The sequence below is a fragment of the Rhineura floridana genome, chromosome 7 (assembly GCF_030035675.1).
Source record: "Rhineura floridana isolate rRhiFlo1 chromosome 7, rRhiFlo1.hap2, whole genome shotgun sequence".
Lineage (NCBI taxonomy): Eukaryota > Metazoa > Chordata > Lepidosauria > Squamata > Rhineuridae > Rhineura > Rhineura floridana.
The window spans coordinates 75,693,347-75,705,713 of record NC_084486.1 but is presented as its reverse complement, the minus strand read 5'-3'; the positions used below and the strand labels follow the sequence as shown (position 1 = coordinate 75,705,713).

At 39.6% G+C, this 12,367-nt stretch overlaps 1 protein-coding gene across 6 annotated transcripts in view; it reads right to left on the bottom strand.

Annotated features, from left to right (window-relative positions):
• The window catches only part of LOC133389056 (guanylate cyclase 2G-like), a 120,414-nt gene that overhangs the window by 84,577 nt on the left and 23,470 nt on the right, over positions 1-12,367 (bottom strand). For 5 of the 6 annotated variants that reach the window (XM_061635989.1, XM_061635992.1, XM_061635990.1 and 2 more), the window contains exon 2: positions 658-1,003. In XM_061635989.1, the coding sequence (XP_061491973.1) occupies positions 658-1,003 (346 nt within the window). The remainder of the gene's footprint in view (positions 1-657; positions 1,004-12,367) is intronic. The other variant, XM_061635995.1, reaches the window with a different exon arrangement.

Genomic DNA, 12,367 nt, shown 5'->3' with positions numbered 1-12,367 from the left:
TCAAATCTGATTCCCCTCCACCCGCACATCCAGGAGTGACTGTGTAATCTTTACATTGTTATGTAGCTATTGAGGACTGTCTGTGGCACAAGCATGGCAGGTGGGGCACGAAGGCATCATCTTGATCTTCCTGCATGCATTAGAAAGAGGTAGGGAAGAGTGTCATCTGAATTGGGTCTACGCAGATATATGAAGGGTTGTCAAATAACTACCGAGTAATAGCCTACAAATAATGAAGACTTCTTTAGGCTGAAGGCTGAAAGCAACGTGTGAGTCCTCTATGTGAAGGAGAACAGACCTCTATGTCAGGGGTGACTAACCTGCAGACCGTGGGCTAGATTCAGCTCACCAAGCCACAGGAGGTGACCCATCAGCCCATGCACCTTTATCTTTCCATTTGATTGGGAGGTCAAAACATCTCTTCCTGTTCTTTAGAGATCTTTTCAATAATACATCTTTCTTTACCTCCAGGGTCTAGATATTTCTTTTAAATACAAAGGAACAGTTGGCTATATGCAACTAAATCCTACTCAGAGTAGACCTATTGGAAATAATGTCCTTAAGTAAGTCAGGTCCATTAACTGCAATGGGTCTACTTTGAACAGGAATAGTGTTGCATACCATCCAGAAACTTGTTCTTAAAAACCAAAAACTTACTTCTGGCAACAGATGATACATAGTTGAGCTTTTCTTGGTGAAGGCTTTGATCTTTTGTGTTGTATCTCACCTTAGCAGTGATTATGTTGTTTTTGAGTTGATTTTCTACAGATGTCCACAATTCCTCTGTTTCAGCCCGTGTGAAAACATCACTTGAGCTTCCAAAGAGGCTGACGTATCTCCATCCAAAATACTGAAGAGTTTTATGCAGCGCTTCCCCAATCATTTGCAGAGGGGAGACAAGATTGACATAAGTGTCATAAACAAAGGAGTCATCCAGCTTGGCAGTACGGCCAACAAACCCAAACATGGGGATGTTCCACTGAGAAGCTAGCAAACCAGTAACCTAGATGGAGAAAAAGAAGGACTGAATGAATAAATACTAATATTTAAGAGACAATGATTGATAGACAAATGGTCAAGGAATACCTAATCACTTTGAACGAGTTCAAATCAGCAGGGGCCAATAAACTGCATCCTAGAATATTGAAGGAACTCGCTGAAGAACTCTCAGAACTGCTATTATCTTTGCGAAATCATGGAGGACTGGTGAAGTGCCGGATGACTCGAGGAGAGCTAATGTTGTCCCTATCTTCAAAGAGGGCAAAAAGGAGGAAACGGGGAACTACAGACCACTCAGCCTAACATCAATCCCTGGAAAAACTCTGGAGCAGATTATAAAGCAGTAAATCCTTAAGCACCTTGAAAACAATACTAGGAGCCAACATGGATTTATGAAGAACAAATCCTGCCAAACTAATCTTATCTTCTCTTGTAGACTGTGGGAATGCTGTGGACATAATATATCTCGACTTCAGCAAAGCTTTTGACAAAGTGCCCCATGATATTCTGATTAGCAAGCTAGCTAAATGTGGGCTGGATGGAACAACTATCAGATGGATCCACAGTTGGCTCCAGAATCGTACTCAAAGAGTGCTTATCAATGGTTCCTTCTCAAACTGGGTGGAAGTAACGGGTGGGGTACCACAGGGCTCTGTCCTCAGCCCAGTGCTCTGCAACATTTTTATTAACGACTTAGATGAAGAGGTACAGAGCATGCTTATCAAATTTGCAGATGATACAAAATTGGGGGGCATAGCTAATACCGTGGAAGACAGAAACAAAATGCAAAGGGACCTTGACAGGCTGGAGCACTGGGCTGAAAACAACAGAATGAAATTCAACAGGGATAAATGCAAAGTTCTACACTTAGGAAAAAGAAACCAAATGCACAGTTATAAGATGGGGGATACTTGGCTCAGCAATACGACATATGAGAAGGATCTTGGAATTGTTGATGATCACAAACTAAATATGAGCCAACAGTGTGATGTGGCTGCAAAAAAGGCAAATGCTATATTAGGCTGCATTAACAGAAGTATAGTTTCCAAATCGTGTGAAGTACTAGTTCCCCTCTATTCAGCACTGGTTAGGCCTCATCTTGAGTATTATGTCCAGTTCTGGTCTCTGCACTTCAAGAAGGATGCAAACAAACTGGAACAGGTTCAGAGGAGGGCAACAAGGATGATCAGGGGACTGGAAACAAAGCCCTATGAGGAGAGACTAAAAGAACTGGGCATGTTTAGCCTAGAGAAGAGAAGACTGAGGGGAGATATAATAATACTCTTCAAGTACATGATAGGTTGTCATACAGAGGAGGGCCGGGATCTCTTCTCGATCGTCCCAGAGTGCAGGACATGGAATAATGGGCTCAAGTTGCAGGAAGCCCGATTTTGACTGAACATCAGGAAAAACTTCCTGTTATAGCCATATGTCAATGGAACCAATTACCTAGAGAGGTAGTGGGCTCTCTGAAACTAGAGGCATTCAAGAGGCAGCTGGACAGCCATCTGTTGGGAATGCTTTGATTTGGATTCCTGCATTGAGCAGGGAGTTGGACTTGATGGCCTTGTAGGCCCCTTCCAACTCTACTATTCTATGATTCTATGATCAAACAAGCAAGCAAAATACAAAAGAACCTAGAGAGGTAAATAGCAAAATGTTACAATGGTAGAATTTCAAATCAAATAAAAACATATTTTAAACATTTAAAAAACAATTTTAAAATATTTTAAAACATTTTAAAACATCTAAAAACATTCCCTCACATTTATTAATTTCACCATGGCCATGGCTGGTATCTGTCTGTGATCAAATGCCTGGGTAAACAGGAATATTTTTTAAATTTCTCCTGGAACTCACTAATGAGGAAGACAGACACACTCATCAGGAGGGCATTCCACAAATGGAGAACCATCACCAAAAAGGCCCTGGCACATCAACTAGGCAGCAGCTGAGGCAGCAGCACCAACAAAGACTCCCTGGCCAATTGTAGGACCTGAAATGGTTGATATTGGATGAGTTGCTCTTTTAAGTACCTTGGTCCCAAGCTGTTTAGGGCTTTCTACTATAGTATTCAGTGTAGGCCCATATAGATTGATGGACATAAGGTCAATGAGGACTGTATAACTTAGCTGACTAGCACCTATTGCATTTTGTTCTAGAAAAAATAAATGTAATTTTGTTGGCCCGCAAGAAAAATCCCAAAATTTCTATTTACTTAGAAGTTACATGACATGGACACAGAATGCCTTCAAGTTGATTCTGACTAATGGTGACCCTGTCTAATATTTAAGGGGAGGAAATTCCACAGGGTAGGTGCCACCACACTAATGGTCCATTTCCTATGTTGTGCAGAACAGACCTCCTGATAAGATGGTATCTGCATGAGGCCCTCACCTGCAGAGCACAGTGATCGACTGGGTTATAAGGGATAAGATGGTCTTTCAAGTATCCTTGTCCCAAGCTGTATAGGGCTTTGTACACCAAGACTAGAACCATGAACTTGGCCCGGTAGCTTATAGGTAGCCAGTGCAATTCTATCAGCAGCGGGGTGACATGTTGCCAGTACCCTGCCCCAGTGAGCAGTCTTGCTGCTGCATTTTGCACCAGCTGCAACTTCTGGACCAACCTCAAGGGCAGCCCCACACAGACTGCAATCCAGCCTGAGGTTACCAGTGCGTGGACAACAGTGGTCAGGCTATCCTGGTCCAAAAACGGCCGCAGCTGTCTTACCAGCCAAAGCTGGTAAAAGGCACTCCTAGCCACTGAGGTCACCTGGGCCTCTAGCAACAAAGATGAATCGAGGAGCAACCCAAGACTATGGACCTGCTCTCTCAAAGGGAGTACAACCCCATTCAAAGCAGGCAACTGACCAATCATCTGAACTCGGGAACCACCAACCCATAGCACCTCTGTCTTGCTAGGATTCAGACTCAGTTTATTGGCCCTCATCCAGCCAATATGTTTTAACCTTTTTGTTAAAGATGTCTTGAAAGCTTTTAAAAAATTTTTAAAGATGCTTTATTTTAATGTATTTTAAAGTCTGTTTTTATGATGTTTTAAAGTGTTTTAGTGCTTTTGTTTGCTACCCTGGGCTGCTGCTGGGAGGAAGGGCAGGATATAAACCAAATAATAAATAAATAAATAATTTTTGAATCCTCATGAAAATTTGCCAGCATTTTAGTGCACATTTCCCCCAATACATTCCTTTTTGTAGGAAGTTTTGACTAATGCACACATAAGCAGTTTCTCATCATATAATGCATTTTTGCATGTTATTTTATTTATTTTATTTATTTATTATTTATTTATTATTTGATTTATATCCCACCCTTCCTCCCAGCAGGAGCCCAGAGCTGCAAACAAAAGCAGTAAAAACATTTTAAGATATCATAAAACAGACTTTAAAATACATTTAAAAAAAAAATCTTTAAAAAACATTTTTTAAAAAGCTTTCAAAGCTTATTTTCACTCATACATCGTTTTTATGCACACTTTACCTTAATATGTACATTTTTGTAAACATTGTTTGGTTGGAGAACTGTATTGCAAAATTCAGATAAGTGCAAATTTCAATAGATGGCTGTGTTTTGGTTCTCATATTCTTTCAGAAAGTGCAAATATGATAGATTCGGCTTTAAATGAGAACTGAACTGAAATTTTTGCCCGTTCCTAACATGGAGTCCCCCGCTTCTCTTAAATATTAGAGGCAGTTCCACATTACAAATGGATGCATACATAACATGGGAGCTTGATATGCACATCTTAGTCTTTGAACATGTGTGAACCCACTTGATCACAATGCTGGCGTGCAATCCAGAGAAAGTCACAGGAACTCAGTGGGGTGTCCCCTTTACCTCATTGTATCATTTCCACCCCACCCCAGGTTTATTTTAGAGGGGGGGTTAATGTGGTTCCTGCCACTAAAAGATCTACAAGTTTACATATATATTTACCTACAAAAATATACAAGCTTCAGAAACAGATTAAGAATTCCTTTATTAACTTTATGATTCACTCCTGGAGGAGGAACATTCTGGCATCATCTGAATGTTGAGTAACAAATCTGGGACAATTTCTTGGCCATTACCTAAATTTGGGGACCACTTTGTTTGAGGCCAAATCATTGTTCCCTGTAACTTCCACTGCATGAATTTTGAGATATGTCCATCTCCGCACAAAGGAAAAGGGAACCAATCGTGAATCGTGAGTGCTTATTTCCAAAGTTTAATTTTTTTTCACAGAAATGTAGTGTCAGTTACATCTTTTTCTCACTGAGCATTACAAATCCCTGATTATCAACTTTAATACATGAATATAACAAAGAGAGCTATCAAAAATGTAATGAGTGTCAGTTACTTTGGTAAAAGGAATACTAAGGATTTATGTAGCACAGAAGATCTATGTTGGTCACCGGTATGCTGAGGGCTGGAGAATGTTTATTTTTTTACTTCCCTAGATGTTTTTCCCCCCTCATCTCTCTCCACCTTGAACTGTGGTGTTATGCACTTTCCACTGCTCTAAGCACTGGGCATTGCAGAAGCAATGATGAAGGGTTTAGTTCCATTTGAATGAGAGAACACTGGAGGCTTAAGCTGTGTTTGTGATATTTGCTTTATTCACAAGGCAGAGCAGAGTGAAAGCAAATACCCTTCCAAAAGCAAACAGCATGAGAATGAAGACCTGTACAATCTTGAACATCTATATATAGAACCACCATTAGCAACTTTGATGTAATTCTCAAAGAACGAGAGAGGAATCAAAGTTTAAGTCCATCTCAATTTCTAAAAAACTGGGATAGGTTTAAATCTATATTGAGCCCTGACATTCCCCAAATTGCATCAGTGATAATACACTACAAATTCTGCAAAAGCAACCGAACAGCAGATTTCATAAATTGGGAAGAAAAGGGAATGGCAAGTTTTGGTGACCTAATACAGGGTGGGAGGCTATTAACACAAGAAGAAATTTAAGTTGCAACAGCTGGGTGGCAACCACTATGGTCTCAATATTTTAAAATAATTGAGTCCAATTATGACATTAAGGCAAGATACTATATGGGTAAAAAACTATGGCTGCTCTCTGAAAAGTATGCCTTGATGGATCTGAGGATGAAAGACCCGATCTCCAGTATGAGATAGGAAAGAAATTTGAGATGGCCGATAGCATTTTCACAATGGAATAAGATTTGGAATTAGGTGTGTAAAATCTCACTAAGTTTGTCAATTAAGAAAGCTACTGCTGAGGTGGTATTTAACACCTGTGAGGTTAAATAAAATTAATTTGGTTAATCTCTTTAAATTCTGGAAATGTCAAGTGGGAAACACTCATTTATTACTTATGTGGTGGGAAAGCCCAATTGTTGTAAATTACTAAAGGCAAATAATTTAAAATATCTCGGATATAATCAGATACAGGATAAGATTAACTTTTGTGCTGATACTTTTTCTTATAGTTGGAGATGCTGTATCTATAAACCTGAGACCACTCATGAATTTTGTTGGTAGCAGCAAAAATTGTTTGAACAAGGAAATGGAAGAGTCGACAGCCTCCAACAGAGTGGGAATGGTTAATGAAATGCAGAGCTTGGAAAAGTTACTTTTTTGAACGACAACTCCCATCAGCCCAGCTGGCTGGGGCTGATGGGAGTTGTCGTTCAAAAAAGTAACTTTTCCAAGCTCTGATGAAATGTATAGAGCTGTCTGTAACAGATAAACTGACTGAGTTAGAAGATGGGAAAGAAGACTGGGGAAAACTAACTTTGCCAAAAGATGGAATCATTTTGCTGAGTTCTGGAATTTATGCTATGAAACAGTCAGGTTGGAAGGATTCTTCGTTTTGCAACTGTATTAATGATATTTGAAGTGTAGAACTGATTGGTCAAGTTTGGAAACCTTATTTTGTGACATGTATAATTAATGTAATTATATTAATTATAAAACCCATAAAAATAGCAAACCTACATCTCATTCCCACAGAGCAACTTGTTTATCCTCACCAAAGGTACACCCAGTTAAACTATCAACTTCCATTCTTTACTGTCAATTAAAATTGCCTGCTGCGAATTTCATTTGCTGTCTCTCTACCCCAGAGATATGGAACTCCAATTCCAGGGGCAAGCAGCCCTCTAGACCTCTCTGTCTGATCCTCCATACTCTCTTCAGGCCTTACACCCTCCAAGACCATATTACTCACTAACACTGCTTCAAAGTACCCTTGAATATTTTGTTTGGCTGGAATATGTCCTGGAGCTCTGATAGTGCCTCTTGGGTGCCTGTCTGGAGGATAGAGAGGGGTGTGTGAGAAACTGGCCTACTGTAGAAAGGTAAAATTCACATTGCTCTGCCCACTTTTGCCTCTGATCATGCCCAATGTTGCCTCTGGGCCTCTCCAACAGTGACATGTGTCCCCTAGACGGTTGCCCAGAATGGAATGTGGCCCTCAATCTGGAAAAAGTGTCACCCAGCTCTACTCCATCCCTTCAATCCTCCATTCTGATGGCTATCCAAATTCTGATGGTTGCCTCGTTCAAAAAATTGGAGAGTGATTCCCAGGATACCATATTGTTGTCTTTAATGAAATATCATTAATCAGGAGATCATATCCTGACATTAATGAAATATCAACATATTGTTATGAGCATGGGGGTTGGAATGGATGATCCCTGTGGGTCCCCTTTCCAGCCTCTGATTTAGAATCCTATGCCTTGGGGTGAGGGGCTGGCTCTGGAGTTTCTTTTGTTAAGCGAATAGAGTGGCCAGGTAGGAGAATGGGTCTATCAGTTGCCCAGCAACTGGTGAATGGGCCAGGAAGACCCTTTTGTCATTGAAACTCTTCAGGAGAGCCTTCTCCCCCCTTCCTGGGCTAGCAGAAGTTTGTGCTTTGAGTGTTTTTAGAAGTGTCTAGAGAACAGCTGGGGACTGGAGGCAGGCAGAGAGGCTGGCTCTCTGCCTCATGGCTATAGGATGCCTCCTGCAACCCAGATGGAAAAGCTGGATATTGGACTGCTGATGCCTTGAACCCATCCATCCTAAGCTCAGGTTGGAATGTGTGTAAATAAACAAACCATATTTCATAAAGACACCGCAGTCTCCGCTGACCTTCTTCCCAAAGGAAACCAAACCATGGAGGAGCGCAGGGACCCCTGAAATCTCACAGCTCGGAGATTGGGGAGGTGCATAACAATATTAATGTGGAAAATTAGCAAGCAATTGTCTTTGCAAATCAGCTGTTAACACTGCATTGTTAAGAGCTCTCCATTTCCTGAGTTGTGCGAATATTTCTTTTCAATAAAAGAACATTAGAAAGTTATGGTGTGCTTGTAATATTGGTTTTATTTACAAATATATGCAAGCAGAATGTATTGGAAGCAAGCAGATTTTCTAAAAACAGATAGTAATGTAAACCTCCTTATCCTTTATCAGATTTTCCACAGCAATCTCTCTTGTAGCCTTTCAATCTAGCTAAATTGTAGCTCAGAAAACATGCCTGTGTCGAAATTCAAACTGCCACTACTTCCAGTTGTCTCTCTCTCTCTCTTTCCACAAATTCTGCTGGGCATCACATTCCCAAGTCTGGTGAGAAGCCATTAAGAACCATTAACACCTGTCATTATGTCCCTGATCACTTATGAAGTGTCAGGCAGAAGTCATGTGATAGGCCTATCTATATCAAAATAAGAATATCAAAATAAGAATAATCTGAAGCAGGTTGTAACCTACTTCCCTGACGCTTTATGCATCTAACTTGGGAGAACAAAACCCAGTGTGTTGACGAATGCTATCCCAGTCATGCTTGTACAAAATGCCACGAGGTAGGGCATTCATTCTAAAGCATGTAAGACATTTTCATTTATGTTGGTGCATTGAGGTATCTTTGAAGCCTCTTGAATCCTATTTGATTATTCACTTTTCTGTCTCTAAAAACACCCTCCTGCAGTTACACTAACAAGGGGGAACAAGGAGATTAGACATGCCAGCGTGTGTCCAAGTAAGTGGATGCCATGACTCTTACTTAGCTGCTTTTTGGTCTAGGATCCCCAGATGTTGATGGACTACAACTCCCATCACCCCTACTATTGACCATGCTGTCTGGGGATGATGGAAGTTGTAGTCCAGCAACATCCTGGAGCCCCAGGGTTGAAGAACAGTGGTGTGGGCAGATAACTGGCCCAGCACACAAAGTAAAGGTCTAAAGGTAGGTAGCAGGCCAAGAAGCTGTAGCAAAGTAAGACCAACTGAGGTTACAAGGAATGGCTTTCTTTGATATGGGTGAGGGAGATTGCTGCTGTGATATGAGTAGGGATGTAAGGAGACAGCGATTTCCATCCCATCCTGTGTTCATCACAATCAGTACTGTTTCCATTCCACTACAGTTCAATTTCCTCTAAACCCTATGTTAGTTGTCTCGTTATCTTCTATGTCCAAAACTTATGTAATTAATTTCAATGCATTTCAATGGAACAGTAACATTAAAAAATGGAGAAAATTATATAATTATTTATGTAATGTTTACAAAATAAAAAAAGATATTGAATACACTCATATTCACTTGTGTGATTTCTATTCCTGACCTCAAACATGTGATGGAATTCCCCAAAATTCTTAATTAAAGTTAATTAAGTTAATTAAAATTACTCTAAATACTCTACAGAGCTGGGTCCCAGTACAGGTTGTTTTTACAACCTAGTGGTCAAAATCCCATATGCCAAGTAAGGTAGTGCTGGTAGCTAGGGGAGAATATAGGAAGCATGTCCACTCTTCAGTGCTTTCTTGGATTGCATGTGACTGCTTGCTTCTAGCTAAAGAGTTTCAAAAAGATGGAAACACAGAGCCCTGGCATTTAGGACATCATTACATATTCATGGCCTTTAATTCAGTCTTCAATGTGGAAAAGCCAAATAGATTTTATTTGCAGTTTCCTGGGTAGAAATATATATGTGACCCATTGCTTTTCTCAAATCTAGGTAGTTCTGTAGATTTGCCCTCTACTAGAGTTTTTCTGATGTGTTGTGACAACCCAACTGAAAACTGTGAAAGACTGAAGATGCCTCACAAGAACTGGGAAAGACTAATAGATTCAGGCTGCAATCGTAACCCTATTTACCTGGGAGTGAGCTCCAATGAATTCAATAGGACTTAAATCGGTATAGGCATGGTTAAGATTCTACTGTTAGTCATCAGGCAATTTTATGAAGGTTTACAGTTTAGGAAACCTATATTGGTTTCACAGCTGTACCTGTGGAGGAGGATCAGATACAATGCAGGCAAAGTAGCAGTAGAACAAGCTTTTATTAGGGTGCTGCTGTCACAGAAATAAAATTTCATAATTATAGTAGCTTAGAGTAGCTAGGATAAGGTACTAAAAGTGTTGTCAGGAGCTTAGAGAAACAAGGATTTTATACTAAAACTGGTGAGTAGCTTTTGTCAAACAGTACAATGTGTTTCTTTGTAGAAAATCCATGTTCTGAAGGTTGCAAATTTACACAACGGAAGCAAAAGAAAATGAAAATGTGAATATTAAGTCAGAGTGAGTGTGTTCATCACAGATGCTAAGGGTGAATGAATTTCTAGTAGAGCTATAGAAAGATGGCTAAAATGTAGTTTACAATAATAACCTTATATGAAGGGAGCTTTTCCAAAAATTGTCTTATATTATGCTACTTATATATAATTGCTGGTGCTATGGTGACATTGTGCTTGTCTGCTATGGTTACACTGTGTTTGTGTGCTATGATTAAATTCTGATGTGGGAAAACCTTTACAAAGTATTATTTTATTTATTTATTTATTATTTAGTTTATATCCCGTCCTTCCTCCCAGCAGGATCCCAGGGGGCAAACAAAATCAGTAAAAACACTTTAAAACATCATAGAAACAGACCTTAAAATACATTAAAACAAAACAACTTTAAAAACATTCTTTAAAAAAGCTTTAAAAACATCTTAAATTTGTAGTTGTTATGTGCCTCCAAGTCAGCTACGACTTATGGCCACCCTGTGAATCAGCGACCTCCAAGAGCATCTGTCATGAAACACCCTGTTCAGATCTTGTAATTTCAGGTCTGTGGCGTCCTTTATGGAATCAATCCATCTCTTGTTTAGCCTTCCTCTTTTTCTACTCCCTTCTGTTTTTCACAGCATTATTATCTTTTCTAATGAATCATGTCTTCTCATAATGTGTCCAAAGTATGATAACCTCAGTTTAATCATTTTAGCTTCTAGCGATTGTTCTGGTTTAATTTGTTCTAACACCCAATTATTTGTCTTTTTTGCAGTCCATGGTATCTGCTAATCTCTCCTCCAACACCACATTTCAAATCAGACAGTGTGTTCTCCTATTGATTATTCAACATCCCTACTCTTGGTTTAAATTTCCCTTTCATTTCTCTAAACTTTTGGAACAGGGTTCTTGTTCTACCCTTTTTGTTGTCCTCTTCTATTTCTATACAGTAACTATTGTAATAGCTCTCTTTGTCCCTACACACTAGTCACTGTATTGTTGCATTTAGGGTTCTGACTGTGTTTCTATCTCCTTTTGCTTTTGCTTTCCTTCTCTCTTTAACCATTTTAAGAGTTTCTTCAGTCATCCATTGAGGTCTTTCTCTCTTTTTAACTAGAGGTATTGTCTTTGTGCATTCTTCCCTGATAACGTCTCTGACTTCATTCCATAGTTCTTCTGCTTCTCTGTCAACTAAGTTTAAAGCCTCAAACCTCTTCCTTATTTGATCTTTATATGCTTCTGAGATGTTATTTAAATTGTATTTTGGCATTATGATTGCTTTGCTGTCCTTCTTTAGCTTTACTTACCTTTTCGATACAACCAGTTCATGATCTGTACCGCAGTCTGCTCCTGGTCTTGTTTTCACAGAAAGTATGGAACTTCTCCATCTTCTGCTACCAATTATATAATCAATTTGATTCCTATATTGACCATTTGGTGATGTCCATGTGTACAGTCATCTTTTCGGTTGCTCAAAAAATGTGTTTGCAAGAAACAAATTATTGGCTTCACAGAATTCAATAAGTCTTTCTCCTGCTTCGTTTCTGTCTCCTAGGCCCCATTTCCCCACAATTCCTAGTTCTTCTCTGTTCCCTACTTTTGCATTCCAATCCCCCATGATTATCAGCACATCTTGTTTTGGTGTGTGATCAATTTCCTCCTGTACTTCTGCGTAAAATCTCTCCAATTCCTCTTCTTCTATGTTTGCTGTTGGAGCATAGACTTGGATGATGGCTATGTTAATAGGTTTCCTGTTAAATCTCATTGATATCACTCATTCAGACCTTGCATTATAGCTCCTAATTGCTTTTGCTACATCCCTTCTCCCTATTATAGCAACCCCATTTCTTCTTAATTTCTCATTTCCT